General features: G+C 44.8%; 1 protein-coding gene across 1 annotated transcript in view; it reads right to left on the reverse strand.

The window, feature by feature from the left end:
- Window positions 1–569: 569 nt before the first annotated feature.
- Window positions 570–18,231, reverse strand: part of LOC311197004 (nesprin-2-like) — a gene marked incomplete at its 5' end in the record, with an annotated part of 155,847 nt that continues 138,185 nt past the window's right edge. The window contains 17 exons of the mRNA XM_084270692.1: window positions 570–1,739; window positions 2,202–2,248; window positions 2,459–2,548; window positions 3,366–3,554; window positions 4,064–4,192; window positions 4,494–4,694; window positions 6,769–6,980; window positions 7,116–7,245; window positions 8,120–8,247; window positions 9,034–9,102; window positions 9,402–9,684; window positions 10,025–10,219; window positions 11,085–11,222; window positions 12,228–12,410; window positions 12,900–13,050; window positions 13,207–13,394; window positions 17,909–18,071. Of these exons, the coding sequence (XP_084126818.1) occupies window positions 1,517–1,739; window positions 2,202–2,248; window positions 2,459–2,548; window positions 3,366–3,554; window positions 4,064–4,192; window positions 4,494–4,694; window positions 6,769–6,980; window positions 7,116–7,245; window positions 8,120–8,247; window positions 9,034–9,102; window positions 9,402–9,684; window positions 10,025–10,219; window positions 11,085–11,222; window positions 12,228–12,410; window positions 12,900–13,050; window positions 13,207–13,394; window positions 17,909–18,071 (2,719 nt within the window). The 3' untranslated portion in view covers window positions 570–1,516. The remainder of the gene's footprint in view (window positions 1,740–2,201; window positions 2,249–2,458; window positions 2,549–3,365; window positions 3,555–4,063; window positions 4,193–4,493; window positions 4,695–6,768; window positions 6,981–7,115; window positions 7,246–8,119; window positions 8,248–9,033; window positions 9,103–9,401; window positions 9,685–10,024; window positions 10,220–11,084; window positions 11,223–12,227; window positions 12,411–12,899; window positions 13,051–13,206; window positions 13,395–17,908; window positions 18,072–18,231) is intronic.

The following is an 18,231-nucleotide window of genomic DNA, read 5'->3' on the forward strand; positions in this document are numbered from 1 at the left end:
GGATAAGGACCATTTACTGGGACAGCAAAGGGAGAGGAAAATAACAGCACCAGTCCTTGGGTTAGATGAAGCAGGAGCTACACAGTGCAGTTTGCTCACCTGCCCTGATGCCCGGCCAGCCCCCTTTATTATATACTGAGCATGAGTCCTATGGTATGGAATAGCCCCTGGGTCAGCTGTCCTGGCTGTGTCCCCTCCCAGCCTCTGGTGAACATTAACTCTATCCCAGCTGAAAACTGGGACAGCACTGTTGAGGGAAGCCATTGTCATCCAGCCATCTTCACAGGATCTCAAACATCCACCATCACCAGTTTCATTCAGTGGGTAGGATGGGTTTGCTCCAGGGAGGTTGGAGCCTACAGGTCAAGGTACAGGGTCTGTCCCCACTGCTGCCCCATGGAAGAGAGACCATAGGGCCGTGCTACCGCTGCCTTGGCTGCTGACCCAGCTGAAGCCAGTTTTATTGGGTACAGCTTCATTTCTTGGGGAAGATAAAAGGAAGGAAGTGTTTCAGGGCTGAACTGCCAGAGGGCCTTAGAAGCATGCAAAGAAGTTGACTTACACAGGGATGGAAGGGTCAGTGCTGTGGGAACATCTGAATGGTCACTCCCCACCAGACACACCCAAAGTCCCCACAGCCACTGGCAATTTTAATAACAGTACTCAAACTGTACAATGGAGATGCAACAATGGCACCAACAACTGTACACAGTGTTTCTGCAGCCATTGCCCAAGGGTCAGTTTCATTTCAAGAGGAAGCTTATAAAAACACACAATTCTCTCCCAAGATACTGTACACTATTAAGCAAGGTAAAAACTGAAAAAAAATCTTTCATTAAAAAAGTCATTACATTATTTGTATACATCATGGATAGTCTACATAGTCATGTTCATCCAGAAAACATGTGCATTATAAACCACTTCCATGCACTGCAACAATTTCTTACTTCAAAGGTGGTATAAAACGACAGCACAGCAGTCCTAAGCCCTAGAACACGCTATGTGAAACAAATGTGCAGCCTGCTATTGAATGTGTTAGGTGAATAAAATACAACAACAAAGAAAAAAAACAAAGGAGATTTGTCTCTGTTTCCCCCAAGGGACTACAGTAGCAACAGCTACAGGCATCAGGAAGTGTGTGCAGGAACCATTTTAGGCCCAGTGTTTCTTCAAGGGCTTGTTCGCTGTGCTAACCTGAGACAGACTGCTGTGTTTAAGATTGCTGTCGTGTAGGATCCACATCTAATAACTCAGTATTCAATCCCCCTGCCAGCTCAAGAGATCTGCACCTATAAAAATGTATCTATTGCAGCATCAAAGTAGAAAGTGTGTCGCTTATGGTTTAAAAATCGATAGAAAAAGGTTGTTTTCTGTACAAAAATGCTGGAATTCCATCAAGATATACATTTTGTGCTGTGAAAGTCAACTCACACCCTGGGACAAGAAAAGAGGCTGTACACACGAGGCATTATTTAGATTAATATTTTGGTTTAACTGAATAGAAACAGACTGCTTCCTAAAATGGCGGAGGCCCGTTGGTGTACTGCAGCATGGGATGGAAAGAACGGGCAAAGTTGTTGGCCTTGGTGCAGCTGTAGGCTTCCTCACAGAAGGGAACCATGCACGCCAGAAGTAGGAGCAGTAGAATGAACTGGAAAGGTAAAGCTGCTCGTAGGACACGGCAGAAGAAGGAAGGCGGGTGGGAAACTGCTTGAACAGGTTGAAGATGGCTTTCATCTCTGAAAATTTAAAGAAAAAACAGAAAAGAAAAGGCACTTTAGAATTGAAATTAAACAAGCTGTTTAACTCCCTCTCCCCCTTCCAAAGTTCTCCCTTTGTCCTTGGTCTGTTTGTAACACGTGGCTTCAAGTTGCAACTTTGTTTCTCCAGGTATGCCAGTGGAATGGAAGGAAGATTTAAAACTAAACTGTTGCCCTGCTCGGCACAAGAAAACATCTTCTCAAGAGTGAAGACAAGCCAGGGTTGCACAAGGTGAAGAGGTCTAGGAGCAGGACTGTGCAAGGAAACCATTCACCAAGGTGCAGCCCGGAGCTGGTAGGTGGAGGAGACACTACAGGTGGGCAGAAATCCCCTCCACTAGTATGCCAACCTAGGAGGAACAGCCACCCAGGTTTCTGCTGGCACTCTGCTCGTCTCTGCTGTTTTCACTATCCTTCAAGAGATCAAACATAAAGTAATACCTTGAGCTGCTGCTGGTCCTGCCAACTGAAGTTCTCTTCATGCGGATCTGTTGAGAGAAACAGTTTTTAGTGTTTCAGAAACTACAAGGAATTTCTCTCTCAAAAAAACCAGCTGTAGACTTTAAACTCCTGTTGTAAATTTTGTAATAAGGCACATGCATCTAAAAGGAAAAATGACTACATTTGAGGAACTTGCAGGCTAAATGTGTCCAAATATGCTGTATACTGACAGTAAGAGGTGAGAAACAAATACTTGCCTTCTTCACAGCAGGGCTGGATTGGGTTGTGGCAGGATTATAGACTTGGGAGCCCAAGTCACCTGGAACCAGGCGACATTCTCTGGTATCCTAAAAGATAACCACACCTTCCTCTTAAAAATGCACAAGGAAAACTCACAACACACGAGCCTTTGGCTGGGACAGAGGTAATTTTCTCACAGCAGCTCTTATGGGGCTGTGTTTGCATTTGTCTGGGAAGAGTGCTGGTATCCCAGGGAAGTTTTTGTTACTGCTTTACCTATTAAACTGTCTTGGTGTTAACCCACGAGTTTCTCACTTTTACTCTTCTGATTCAATCCCCCATCCCACGGGGGGCAATGAGTGAGCGGCCACATGGGGCTTAGCTGCCGGCTGGAGTTAAACACCACTATGCACAGCCTGAAGGAAGGATGATGGAACTGGTGTGTACAGGTGTTCACTTGAAAATACCTGACAGCTCTCAGGATAGCCTCTGTACTGCTATGAACTGCAACTCCTCTGTGTTCCTTACACACTCCTACCCTTGCACTTGCTATGGGGCTCATAGAGCAATTCAGAGTGGGAGGGACTTCAGGGAGTTCATCTGGCCTAGCCTCCTGCTCAAAGCAAGGTCAGCTAGGAGACCAGACCAGAGGCCTTACTCAAAGTTTTATCCTGCCTGTTCTTCAAACCCCTCGAGGGTGGAGGCCACACAGCTTCTCTGGGAAATCCCTTTCAATACTTTACAAGCCTCACAGTGCTGAATTTTTTCCTATAGCAAATTAATTGTTTGGTTGGGGGGTTTTTTCAGCTTGTGAAGGTGGAAGTACTTCAGTGTTAAGTCAGTCTCTAATATATACCTTTACTCCTAGTATGTTATTACTTTTCAGTAAGAAAACCCCACAAACAAGTATTTAAACTGACTCACCAGATTCCCTTGTATTGCTTTTAAGTCATCTGAGACTTGTTCAATAAGGTGTCTCAGTTTCCTTCCAATTACATGGACCTTCTCATCGGCTTCAATGTATTCACCATCGGATTTAATCAGCAGATAAGCAGTGAGTTCCTCCAGTGAGTTTACTTTAAGCTGTTGTTCCATCAGCTCTTTCTCCAGTTGCTTGGAACAAACAAACAAAAAACAGTGCAACAGTCTGTTACTCTCAACTTCAGGGATGTCCTCACAAAAGGAAGAACACTGGAAGGTGTTAAAGAACAACTCAACCTGCCTGAGAATCTGCAATACATAGGAATGCCTACTACAGCTACACACAAAATGAAGTTCTCTTGAAAAGACTGGTTGTACCTGCTTACATGAGCTAACATTTAGAAATAGACCTAGCAGTAATTAATCCATCTAGAAAAGACATGAAATCTTGGAAACTGGAAGTCTCACTCCAGCATACAAGCTGTCCATAAGGAACTCAATTATGATGCATAATTACAGGAAAAAATCGCCTCTTACAGGCAATCTTAGTCCAGTTCAGAAGCCAGCCAGGTGCCTGAATAGAGCCGGTTCAAGGACAGGCTGCAGCCATCTTGAGAAAGAAACTTACTGGTTTTAATTTTGTGGTGAGAGCTACTGACTCAGTGTTAGAGCTGAGGTGCTGAAGATAAGAGTACACTCACCATTAGTGCCCTTTGGCATTCCAGTACTGTACTGAGGTCAGCATTGGGATCTGTGATTTGTGCCTTATTACGCTGGCTCTCGGCACGCGCCAACCACAGGATTAGGTTTTGGGTCTGGGCATGGAAGGCCTGGAGAAACAAAAAGATTTGCACATAAGAGAGAAAACACTTTTGCAGTGCTTTCACCTGCCTTTGTCTACAGACAAAATGAACAGCTGAGAATACACAAAGCCAACAAGGATGTTACCTAGTTCAATGTTAGTTTTACTGAATTCTTTAAACCCAACAGAGTCAAGTTAATAAAGAAATTAAGTCTTGTATTCTGCTTACTGTTCCACTGATGTGCAGGAATTGCCCCTCTACCCTTATTTACCCCACAGTAGCACCCTAAAGAGGAGCTTTCCTGTATAAGCCGGCATGTGGCACGCACCTTGCAATGCAGTAGGGCTTCTTGTAAACCTTTCCTCAAGTTGTCCAATGCACGAGTTTCTTTCTCCCAATGCAAGTTCACCTTCCGCAGCTTGTTCTGAAGCTCTTTGAACTCTCTGCTATCTGCTTTCTGGAATTCTTTGCTGCTCAGGTTAATGGAAAGCAGCACTGTCTTGTAATTATCAAATGCTTTAAGCATGTCCTGGAAGAAACAGAGGATTAGGAGCCTCCATGGATGATGAAAAGCTTGTTGGTTATTTACAAGAAAACAAGACCCTCAAAAGAATCACAGGTATTGGGGAAAGCTGTTGCAATCTGGTGGCTCTTCCGATCCTGATAAGGAATAATTAAATAGAGGTGGCCTTTTCTATGTTATTTCTTTCAAAGTAAAATACTTCATTTTGAAGAAGTCTTGTCTGTTCTGTATATATCCCTAAATCACAGGCATTATGGCTTAACCCACATCTGCCCTTCATTATTCTGAGCTGTCTCTCTTCCTGACATTTGGAGAAATATTCCCATAGGTTGTAACATTACACTTCCTCTTGATTTATAAAGGTTTTGCTGCCTCAGAATCCTACAGTTATGCTGAAAGGGACAGCCAGAGATCTTTACTCCCATCCTCCTCCAAGTAGGGCCAACTTCAAGCTATGAGCTGGTTCCTTAGGGCCCCATCCCGTCAAATTTTGAGTATCTAGCTGGATGGAGATTCCCTATCACCTCTGGGCTCCTGGTCCCACATCAGGTCACCCTGTGATGACAAATTCTTCTGCTTCTCTCTAGTCAGAGTTTATCAGCCCCTATTTCTGACTCATGAAGTTCCCTCCAAATGCGCCCACCCCCCCCGACCCCGTCCTCTCCCTTAACATTGCAGGGGGAAATAACATGCAATTTGTGAAGTCAGGCTGTATTCCCCAACCACCTGCATGTGAAGGTAGAGCCTTTTCTTTCTTTTCTTTTAAAGTTTTGGGTGTTTTTTTTAAATCATTGCCAAACAACGCCTCCTACCCTCAAGAAGTTTACAGTTTCAATCAAGGGTACTCAGTCTTTTTCAAGGGTACCTTTCTCTTGCAGTAGAAAGGGAACAGCTGCAGGATGAGTCCTGCAATCAACACAGCTCAGGTTGCTTTTCTTAGCAGCCTTTGTAACTAGGAGTGTCAGCCTGTATGTTCTCAAGAACCACGTCCCACTTGTCGAAAACTGCTGGTGTAAATTACATTTAACCCAACAAAGAACCCTCTCTCCCTCCTTCAAGCAACAAACTTTCTTTCAGTATCAGACAATACAAAGGGTCCAGCCCAGACTCCTCAACGCCAGTAAGCCAGTCTGCAGCCAGACTGGCCTTATCCTAATCCAAGGCAATTGTGATACCATGACATCTCTTGTAATTCATGTCTTAGAACGTGCTGGCTCTTTTAGACACCCACAGAAAGCCAGGCTGTCTGAAAAGGGGATTTACAGCCAGCTGGACTCCTCTTAAGAAAATGCCTAGGACAGAAGTAGTAAAGCTCTCCTCCTTGAAGTCTGATAGCCAGCTCCAGGCTGAAGGGAAGCACCTCCCTCCAGTCACAAGGCATCACCAAACCTTCTCTAGGGTTTGGTGCCTAAGCCAGGTTGGCTACTTCAGGACGTGTAACTTTAAGCACTCTCTGAACTTGCCTCAGAAATCCCTCCTCTGTCCTACAGCACGTTCCTTATGAGCATCATCCCAAGTGTGATACCAAAGTGACCAACAGCCTCAGCATTTAAGTGGCTCCCTATAAGGTCACTGGCAGAAGGGAGAGCATGCAGGGATTTTCTATTCCCATGAGTGTTAGGAGGAACACTTGCTGTCTCAGAGTGCAACCCAAGTCCTAAGTCCTAGGGACCCAGCACTTGCCTGTAGCCTGGGAACCTACTGGTTCAAACTGTAGACCTGACTTCGTCCTAATTTATGGAAGCTGAGTCATGCAGGCAACATGGGCATACATGATGACAAACGTTGTAGGGGTTCTATTGTGTGGCAGTAGATTAGCAGACTGAATCATTAATGAATACATTCTATTCAATGAAAGCTTTTTTTGGGGGGGGGGGGGGGTTGTTGTTTTTTTTTTTTTTTTTTTAAATTTGGGGTTTTTTTTTCTTAAATGATTGCCAAGTTGAAATGAGCTCAGCTCCTCTGTGGCACACACACACTGTATTAGCACTCACGTTCCACACAGATCCCAGAAGCACAAAGACACTGATCAGGAGCATCAGCATCCTGAAATCCCACACCTCAGTATGCCATAACTTACTTTCAGGTTCTTGACTGTTTGTCCCAACGCCTTCATGCTGGTTGGAGGTTTTACTTCTTGCAGCTCTTTCAGCTCTTGCTCAGTTTTATCAAGCCAAGCAGAGATGTCGCTGAGATCTGAGTTCAGCTGCTGCCACTGCTGCAATTTCTGTTTCATCCTAAATTTGGTTCTGAGGTCCTGAGCTTGGATGAGTTCCCACCCCTCAATAATGCCTGCAAATGATAGAACAACAGACATCTTATGCCAGGTGAAGAATTTGTAAAACAGAGGGAATCTACCCATGGCCACATAATTGCTGCCATGTACTGCTGCTGTCCAAACACCTTCTTTCTTGAGATGCTCCATACCTGGCTGCTTGTCCGCAGCTCCTGCAGTCACAAGGTCTCGCTCATCTCGGGGTTCTTCATCGCTCATGTCAGCAGACATGTCTTTCTCCTTGTTGATGCTGGTGTCGCTGGCAGAGCTGAGCTGCTTCACCTGCAATGGCATTTTGGTGGGTGAGCCCTGCAGGTTAAGTTGTCAGAGGTCAAATTTGTGTTACTGGGGTGGCTGGGCTGCCGCTGAGCCCTTGCAAGTCAGGTTTAGCCCTGGGCTTCTGAAGCTTTGCTGAGTGTACACTGGCTCTCTGCACCTTCTCATTAACACACAGAGACCACAGCAGTGCTAATTGTTGCAAGACTGGTCGTGGCAGATCAACTGCTTTTGCACTACATGGACCAGACAGTGGACACTTGCTCTTTGCTGGATTCTGGGTCTTGGCAATATTGACTCGAAGGCTCTAAGCCTGGATTAATGATGACAGAACCAGCCAGAGAACAGGACCTGAGAGAGTGCTGACAACTGGTCCAGATCCAGCCAGCCTGGCAGCTGCTGGCAAAGCCACCAAGACTGAGGTACCAATGAACAATAGCCATTTTGGTACGGTTTTAGCACCCAGGAGCAGATTCAATATTGGGATGCATGCTAAAAAGCCCCCTTGAAGTCAGTCTGCTTAGGAAAGGTAGACATGTCAGTAACCATCAAGGGACAATATTGACACTGGGGGAAGGCTGTTAAATTCTCCTCAATTTGTCCTATGACAATAGAGGAAGTAAGTTCCTCCAGACACTGACTCTGATTAGGAGCCTAACACCATTGCTTGGAATGGCTTTAAAGAAGCTTTTCTAGTGAGTGGATAGAGACTCCCAGTGTTGACCTGAGCCACCAGAAATCACGTCTGAGATGATTGCATAAAGTGAACATTCTCCTGCCACTACTATTTTTTCTTGATACTGGAAGAGGATGGGAGTTACACAGGAACAACAAACAGACTCTGTAATACAGTTCAGTGCCCACAGAGCCTTTAACTCACATAGTCTTGCTTATAGGGAGTGCTTGTCTCTGGACCAGACAGCACATTTCCAACCATCTCTGCCTGATTGTATCGGTGTTTCCTGAAGACTGGGCTATCTGGAGAACACCAAGGATGAGCTTCTGAAACTGAAAACAGAAACCATAAACCATGAGTGCAAAATCCCACCTCCACAAGGAACGTGTTGCTTTGTATTAAGTTAGAAAGCGCTATGAATAAAATGGCATCAAGTTATGGCATAAAAATGACAGTTTTGCAGCTTTCCTTGCAAATCATGCACATTTGCAAAACATCAACAGTGTTTCAAAGGGAATGAGATGAGAGCCATGCAGTTATTATGGGGCATTCTGTGTTCTTCTGGAAAATGCCTGAATGCAGGTAGGAGTATTCAAAAAATACAAAGGCTGCACTGTGTTTTTGGAGAGTTTGCATCCCAACAATACTATGACACATCTACAGTGCGTTTCAGTGGGGTCAAGTAAAGACGTGTCCTGATTTACGTAACGTTTGTTCTGGAGTTAATAGACAGGACACAAGTGGTTCTATCATGCCCAAACCCCCAAAAATACTTGTGGAATTTCCTTCAGGAATTACACAATCAACATCAGCACAACAGAAAAAGTCATACTACCTACCCAGAGCAAATCACCAAGAAAGTACCAAAAGAATTTGGATCTAGACAATGAAATGCACCTTAACCACCTTGGCACTGACTAGGCAAAATCTAAATGGTATGTTCTCGACTGCTTTGTAATGTACATGTGAACATTGCAGCATAAGAACACCATGACAGGATGAGACATGGTGTCCACACAAGGCAGAAGTCAGACGTTACGTATGAGAGAGGTTGAGGAATATAGCGTGCAGCACAGGGAGATTGCCATGTTCAGACACATGCATTAGCAGGTGCCTACCAGAAGATGCTTTCAAAGTATTTGTGGTCATTTTAAGATAAGCCTCAGGATTTTCAGTGATTTCTACATCTGAAAAAAGAATAACGACATTTTCCTCACTAGTCAGTATTTTCCAACTATTAAAACCAACTGAAACAATGAGGGACAGCAAAGACAAACAACAAAAATTGTCGGTGCTCTTTTCCTCAAAAATTCTTAAGAAGTAGACAATACCATTCCGTTCATCAAGACATCTACGAGATAAGACTCTATTAAGATGACTTGGAAACCAACAACACGGAAGCAAGACCTCAATCCCCCTCCCTCCCCACACAGGAACAGCCTGCAGTTGTCCATGTCAAAACAAACAGGTGGCAATTGGTTCTCACCTGACAGAGCACTGTAGTATTTTCCTTCTTCTTCATCTTCATGAGAGGAAGAACCTCCCACATCACCTGTGTGATCCCACTCGAGTGGGATGGAGTCAACACTGACGGGGGTTTCACAGCCTGATCTTTCATGGCCTTGAGTAGGGGGCACAAGGTGGCTAAGAGACTGTGCTGAAGAAGGCCCGTCACAAATGGCATTCTTATGCCAGGGGTCAATCTGGATTTCTCTGGAGTCTTGCAGATCTGTCTCATTTCCAGAGGTCTCTTTTTCATCATCCAATCCCTAAAAAGAAATAATTTTGCATATCAGTAAGATCTACAATAGATCTACACCACTTCATGAGCTAATGATTGAGCCACACAGCCCTCCAGCCACTACTATCTCAGTATTAACCATGTGAATTACTTCCATGCTATTATCCAGACTGTGCAGATGGAAACCAAGTATGAGAGGCTTGAGGAGACAAGACTGGTGACAAAGACTTAGCAAAGCTGGCACAATTATGAAGGAGCTCCAGACCCTTTTGAGCTCAAACCACTCAGTCAAGCTTCTAGGGATAAGCAATGAATATTGCAGTTTAAATATCAAAATCTTGCCAAAGATCTAAACTGTTGCTTCTTACAGGATGCCTTGAAGTCAGTCTTTGATGGAACCGGGCAACTCGCCCAAACACTTCCTGACAGTATCTGTGAAGTTCTTCCAATTCGTCTTCAATCAGGGTAGCATCCAAAGGCTCACTCTTCTGAATCAACTGCTCCCCAAAAACAATTAGCTGATCAATCTTATTTGTGTTTAGTGTTATTTCCTGCTGGAACCCCTATTTGAAACATAAGAGAAAACAATTACTTCTGCCGCCTTTGTGTAGCCTGAGGTTTGTCCTTTTCCCGCCAACCGTAGTGAAAGAAAAGCAACAACTGACGTTGTCTCATTTCATTTGGCAAATATCTTTTTTCCCAAGCGGTCCAGAGGTTTGTTTTATGAGCAGTATTACAGTTCCAATGAAGTGGCATTTTCCACCTGTGTGCACATCAGTATCATTGCAGTGTCCTGAGCCCGCAGGGGATCACGATACCACAGTTCAGCTAATCAGTTCATTTTTCGCTTGGATACACTCAATCTTTGTCTCAGCAACAAAGACACCTGCCTGGTTGGGCCTCCAGCCTAAAACCAGTAAATCTACATCCCAAACCAATTGACAGTGCAGTGGGAAAGGAGAAACAAGTGTATGAGTAGGTAAGAAAAAACTAGTTTGGTATTCAGATTCATATGCATCCTGTCTTATTTCTGTTTGGAAGTCCCAGCTACAAAGAACGCACCTGGAGGAGAGATCCTACCCTAATGCCAATTCAAAAAGTTCTCATCAACAAACATCTGAAGTAAGGAATGCAGCTTCTACTGTTAACCTCCACGTGCTCCTTTCCAGGCCTGATATCACTGTTGCTGACATTTGGTATAAGGAGCAAATGGTAGACTAGAACTGAGCTTGAACAGTGAATCTGAATTTAAATACTGTGCAGTTTAATTGTGATTCTGGCTTCAAGACTTAACAATTTACTGGTCCTTAAAACAAATCCAGCCCTACAGAGATCTGTTAGCTATTGTGAAGCTCCAAAAAAATAGACGATCCTGTCAAGAGAGGGGAGACCAATTGCATTAGACAACTGTTTCATAAGGATACGTACATTTAACTGGCGCATTTTGTCATCGAAGTTGCTTTTTGAGAAGTGCTCCACATTTGTCAGCTGGAGGTCCATTTCTGTGAGCCAAACCAGGATGCTTTCCCTCGTCCCCTCAAACTCATCCCTCCGATTGGTGAAGTGCTGAATAGGAAGAAGGGAGCCAGTGTTACAAGACTTCAGCTACTAAAAAAAGATGGTCACAGGAGCCCTCAGAAAACAGTGTCTTGTTTCAAAACTGCTGTTCACCTTCATGGCACAAATGCCAGCATGCCTTGTACAAAACCCATCCCCTTCCTGTAGTGATGCTGAAACAAAGCGTCCTACGATAGTTCACTAATCATATGGGACAGGGAATAAAACTTCAGCAAGGCAAGATGCTTCTCTAAAATTATATTCCTGCTTCCACACTGTATACCTTTTCCTACATCGTTATACCAGTGTAACAGTTGTTCAGACTCAGTTTTAACATCTAATTCGTTCTAAATTTAGAAGGCAGACAAAGGAAGTTAATTAAACTTCTAATCTCTAAAGTAACTATGACATTAAAACCAGTGAAATAATAGAGAAGCTGGATCATGGGTGACCACGCCAGTGTAATTAATGCACCATTTGGCTTGGAAGCCAGGGGGAGCTCCCTCTGCTGCCATCTCCCATCGCAGCTATCACACAGACAGCTGCAGTGCCCCCGTTCTCCTGGCTGGATTTACTGTTGGGGAAGGGGATTATACAACACAACACACCCCTTCCCAACTGCACAGATCAAACCCCACCAGCGCTCTCACAGCCTCCCCACTGACTTTTGGGATCTAATAGTTTTCCCTGTCAACTGCTTGCAGTACTGCTGCATTTAAAAACCAGGTAGTGACAAGCTTCCCCCATGGCACAGCACAGAGTATTGGCCCAGAGATCACCCCTTCCAGAATTTGTACCCGTGCTTTCCTTACGCTTCCTGAAGTACCAAGGACCCATCTCTAAGGGCGTATTTATGCCACATATTTGGTGGCCTCTCCAGCGCTGCTCTCCTGCACTGGTGACACAAGACACCAACCAACACAAGAGGGTTGCTCTGGTAGATGTTTTGCCCTTGAGTAATTCATACAGAAACTTGCCAGTGTTCCTCACGCTCTCCCCCCACCACGCAATCACCTTGAGTCTCCTCAGAATGGCAGCGACTCGCTTCTGGAGGTTATCCCAGCGCTGGTTGCCTTCGTGTACCATCTGCTTCAACTTGCTGGCTGAGTCCGTGCGGTTCTCGCGGGCGAGGCGCCTGTACTGCTTATTGATCAGCTCCAACTGAGTGAGCCGCTCATGAATTTGCCTCTGGAATGCCTGCAAGGCACACCCAGGAACTTAGTCCCCTTGCCAGTAAGAGGAAGCATGATAGCATACATCAAGATGCTCACCCTTTAAAAACTGCAAACTACACAAACTTCCAAAATTAAGCCTGGAGAAGGACTTAGATTTTAAATAGCCTGCTCAGACTTAGCTCATTAGGAAATGGAAAGAAAAAAAACACTAAATACAACCCACAAAGGTCTCCTGCCTATAAAAATCAAATCTTTTAACTTATTTCCAGCATCTTGTCAGTTCAGAGCATTGGAGTCTCCACATTAAAAAAAACCTGGAGACAAATAAATCAGCAAGATACCTGAGCAGCCACACACAGGCCAAATAATTTATGTTCTCTGAAACTCTACTGGTAGGTTGGTGTCTTCCAGGTACCCGGGCATTTCACACACACAATAACATTTCACAGTCTGACCATTCAACCTACTGCTGAGCATAAAAAAAAAAAAAAAGCAAAGCTGAAAAATTCACCTCAAATTTCTTCAGCTCCTCCTTTGCATGTGTGTACAAAACCTCTGAAGAATTAGGCTTAGCTGCAGTCATTTCAGATTTACTCAGCCAGTCTTCAAAGCGAGAATAGTCTTCCAGAAACCTCTGCCATAGGCGCCAGGTTTCCTCAATTCTGAGAGGGAGATGCCAAAATGGAAAGGGTTCAGCACAAGGTAACTATTCATTTAGGATTATTTGTTTTCCTTTTCAAAATTCAGGTTGTGGCAAAAGCTCCACTGTTTCTTCTGAATGCTGCCAGAGGCTGCTTTAGGAAGGGCAAGGGACTTACTTCATTCGTCTTTCCATAGACATGGCGCAGATATTTCTCCAACGTCTGTCCAGACTCCTGCTCGTCTGCTGGATGGAATCACACTCCGTCTCATTAGCACACGCATCTGAATCGTGTAGCAGGACTTCACAGATATTAAAGACAGATTCCACTCCCGCAGTGTGTTGCTCTATGTCTCGTTGCAGATCCTGCCAATGGCAAGAGAATAGCTTGAGCACAAGGAAAGACGCGTGGCTAGACTTTGGACATACCCTTTCAAAATGCTGCAGAGGATGGGGAAAGAGCAATTTGTGTGTCAGGAAAAGCTTAACTTTAGAACACAGACTTGCAGGATGGGTTGTGCTGATGACAGGCTGACAGGTCAGGACAGAACTGCCATGCAAAAATGACTGTCCAGCTTTGTTTTTTTAGTGAAAGCTCAATCTTCTCATTAACAGTCTGGACAGTTTTGACGTGCTATCAAAACACAAACCTTACACATAACAAACACTTTGTGGTGGTTCAGCCCCAACCAGTGTCTGAGCACCACACCCCGCTCCCTCACTCCCAGAGGAGAAAGAAACAGTCTCCATGGGCTAGGACAAGGACAGCTTACTGACAAAAGCACCGTGAAAGTAGAACAGTAACAGCCAGTTACACTCACACCCGGTGATGACATTAGAGGGTGCTGCTTGACACAAGGACCAACACAATTCCTGGGCCACACTCACACTCGGGGTAGCTCTGGAGGCAAGGCACCCAGGAGCATCCCTCCCCAAACAAGCCCCTTTTATGGGGGAGTGATGTCAGGTGGTGTGGAAACAGCTCAGCTGGGTTAACTCAGCTCACCTCAGCTAACTGCTTGGGGAGGGTAACTCTGGCCTGGCCAGAACCAGGACACACATACTTAATTTTGACAGTGTCTCCTATCAGCTCATCACTCCTTAAGACTTGACAGAGAACTCGTGGCACAGTTCATGTGCTTTGCTGACTATATGAACACAAGCTGGCCTCGTGAAACACAGGAACACAGCACACAGGTAGCTCTGTTACTTTCCTTGTTCCCTCTTGTAGAGCTCCTATTTTGACAGACTGTTTTAAAGACCTTTTGTCTATGACAATAATACAGGTTTCTTCTCCAAAGCCTGCATCTCCATCACAGTCTGGGTTCATTCTCTACCTGTAACTACTCCTAAAATCAACATTATGGAGTAACAGAAAATGTTTCTTACTGAAAAGGCATCTCTGTACAACACTACCAATTGTAAATATTAATGAAATGACAATGTCCACTACATTTCCATTTTTTCAACCCATTTCTGGCTTCCCTACTGGGGGATATGGAGACTTTTCCTTGAATAACACTAGAACCACCAACGCAAATAAATGTTTAACTGACAGCAATAAACAGTAACTCCCTTTAGATGGTAGAACTGGCTTCAGTGAATTCATAAAGCAGAATTGGTTTTGCTGTAGACTTACAAAACTGAAACAAGAACCAAACAGATGCAGCCTGTAGTAAATACAAAAGAGTTGAAGGAAGATCTCAGTAGTCAACAAGCTGCTGCAAGGACCTGAGTATCACCCACTGGCAGCCTTCAGTGGTGTTACGTGGGTATCTGAAAGGGCTGAGCCAAAAGCAGCCAAAATTTGCCTTGTGGGATTTGTGGTAACATACACCTTTAAGGTGCTTAGAAGCCACAATCTTTACACAGGTGAGAGACTGCCAGAACCAACATAACTTTTGACAGCTCATTAAGGACTCTGATATTTTCTAAGCAAGAAGCACCAGTGCCTTTTTAGCACAGGCTCTGTGCCTGAGAGCAGGCTCTACCCCACTACAGGTACCTGGAGAGTCTCTCCTGAATTCATTAAATTACACTGGATTTACAGCTGTATTATTGAAAACGAGACTTTGGACCACAGATTACAAGTCCACTCATACTATGTAATGTTGCTGACAAGTTCTCATTACTTTTGGTCGTGCCTGGGTTTGCAGAATAACCCGAAGCAGAATCCTTGCTGTTTCCCAAGCTGTTATTCCAAATGACCTGAGTGTATTACAGTGAGACAAACACATCAAACGAAGTCACAGCACTAGGAACATACATCGAGCCCAACTAAGTGCTTTTCCTTCAACTCTGCACAGCATAGCACAGAGCTTAAACAGACTACAGGCTGCCAGACTTCTGCGTTAGCAAAGCAGCTCTGCAATCTTAAAATATTGTTCATGATTCAATCTTCATCCTTTAACTGAACAAGCATGCCATAAAACTTCTCTGTGGATGCACAAGGCTCTTAAAAGTCATTCAAGACTGAACAGGTAAAGTTTTTCCAGCCATGGGTGTCAAATAAAAGAAGCCTGTAGAGCATCTTTCTCACCATCACTCTACTCCTGAAAGAATTGTTCAGATAAACCCAGGAAAGATCTTTTTACTTGTCATTGCACATCAAAAGAGGCTTTTTTTTTAAACTGTGGTCTTTTTAGTCAGCACAGTCTTCTCACACTCAGCCTGCTAAAAGGTTACAGTAGAAGGAGTCTAGATGCACCCAGAGGTCTGTGTTTGAAACAGAATCAAAACAACAGAAGCAGTAAGGAGCTCTGAGCAGCAAACGATGGCTCTTACAGCAAGCTGAAGATTGAATACTCATAAGAAAAATAAATTAGTTTGGACACAATTCCTTTATGCCCCACGTTCTTCTCTGCCTGGCAATTTAACACAGCCTTTGAGAATGCAAAGGCTTGGGGTGGGGAGAAAATATTTCTGTGCTGTTTACACGACCATTTATGTGACTCGCTGCTTAATGAGGTGGGTGCCTGGTGACTGAGGACACAAAGAAGTCAGAGCTGCTGAATGCTGCCTTTGCTTCAGTCTTTACTTCTAAGGCTGGGCATCAGGAATCCCAGACCCTGGAGGTAAGAGATGAAGTGTGGAGAAAGGAAGACCTTTCCTTGGTTAAGGAGGATTGGGTTAGAGAACATTTAGGAAAACTTGACACCCACAAGTCCATGGGCCCCGATGGGATACACCCATGAGTGCTGAAGGAGCTGGCAGAGGTTACTGCTAAGCCACTGTCCATTGTCTTTGAAAGGTCATGGATAACAGGAGAGATGCTGGAGGACTGGAGAAAAGCCAATGTCACCACAGTCTTCCAAGAGGTTAAGAAGGGGGGACCCAGGAAACTGCAGGCCAGTCAGCCACACATCCATTCCTAGAAAGGCGATGGAGCAGCTTATTCTAGGGGTCATCAGTAAACATGTGGAAGAGAAGACATTTATCAGGAGCAGTCAGCACAGATTCACCAGAGCGTGATCATGCTTGACCAATTCAATAGCCTTCTATGAGGCCATGACTGGATGAGGGGAGGGTACTGGATGTTGTCTACCTCAACTTCCGCAGGGCTCTTGACAGTGCCTCCCATAGCATCCTTGTAGGCAAGCTTAGGAAGTGTGAGTTAGAAGAGTTGAGAACTGGCTGAATGGCAAAGTTCCAAGGGTTGTGCTAAGTGGCACAGTTTAGCTGGAAGCCTGTAGCTTAGCACTGTGCCCCACGGGTCAGTACTGGGGCTGGTCTTGTTCAGCATATTCATAGTGACATGAATGAAGGGACAGAGTGCACCCTCAGCAAATCTGCTGAAGATACTAAACTTAGAGGAGTGGCTGAATATACCAGAAGGCTTTGCTGCCATTCAGCAAGACCTGGACAGGCTGGAGAACTGGGTGGAGAGGAACCAAATGAAGTTCAACAAAGACAAGTGTAGGCTCCTGCACCTAGGGAGGAAAAACCCCATGCACCAGAACAGGTCAGGGGTTGACGTGATGGGAAGCAGCTTGGCAGAGATGGACCTGGAAGTCCTGGTGGACAATGAGCTATCCATGAGTCAGCAATGTGCCCTTGTGGCCAAGGACAGTGACATCCTGGGGTACATTAATTGTGTGGCCAGCAGGTGGATGGACCTTGCTGTGATGTCTGCTACCTCAGTGGATGGAGAGCCATATCAAACAGCAGCAAACAGAGCCCTCAGGTCTGGGCCACTCAGCGATCTTTGCTTAGATGCAAAAGCAGCAGCTATAAAGAGAGAAGATGAGAAGGATGGGAAGAACACCCCATAAAGAGAGAAGATGAGAAGGATGGGAAGAACAGCCCACAAGGAGAGATGAGAAGGATGGGAAGAACAGCCATACATGAGTGCACATTGCTGGCTCACATTAAGCTTCGCATCAAATGCCTACGTGCACTCAGCCAACACCAAACACCACCAGGTTGTTCATGCTTGTGCCTCAGCAGGATTCACGCACCGTCTCACTCAACCCTGAGGGGATCTTCAGAACCTGCCTACTAGATCAGGCCTCAGTCAAAGGTGTGTTTGCTCAAGTCCACTCTCCAAAGCTAAAACATCCTTCTCTGCTAAGCTTGCTCTGCTGGCCCTTGTGAAGCCTGCTGTACTTAAACTGAGCAAACTATCAAATGTAAAATGGTTTTGTTTGCATTTTGTGTGTTTTCCTTGGATGGAGGGCAGGAGGGAGAAGTGGGGTAAGTCAACACAGTACTGAAATCACAGCAAACAAAATTTTTCCATGTAACATCTTGGCAGGAACATGCCATGAAAAGCAATCAGTTAGGAGGCCTCACTAAAGAAAAGAAACAGGTGATTTTAAAACAGGACCAATTGCAATCAGCAGCATTTTAGCTCATTGACTCTGGCTGCAGCTATTTCCCACCTGCTGTTCTGCCAGTCTCTTCTGAATTTCCTGGTCATCACAGATGTCATAAACAACAGGCTTGGAAAGCTCAGACTCAATCCGGGCCAGCCAGGTGCGAAGGTTACTCATGTTTTTGTCCAGTAGTTGTATAAATGCAAATGTCTCCTTCAGTTTCTTCACCCTAAGCAAACCAGGAAGAACATTTTGTTACAGAGATCCGCAGTCAGTGGAAATGATGTTAGCAGGTGGCAAGGACAGGCATGGCTTTAATGAAGCACTTGCTGGCACATCAAGCTGTTGCCTGTAAATCAGATCCATGTTTTAGTCAAAACCCACCTAAC

This window comes from Gallinula chloropus (assembly GCF_964237585.1).
Source record: "Gallinula chloropus genome assembly, chromosome: 14".
Taxonomy (NCBI): Eukaryota; Metazoa; Chordata; class Aves; order Gruiformes; family Rallidae; genus Gallinula; species Gallinula chloropus.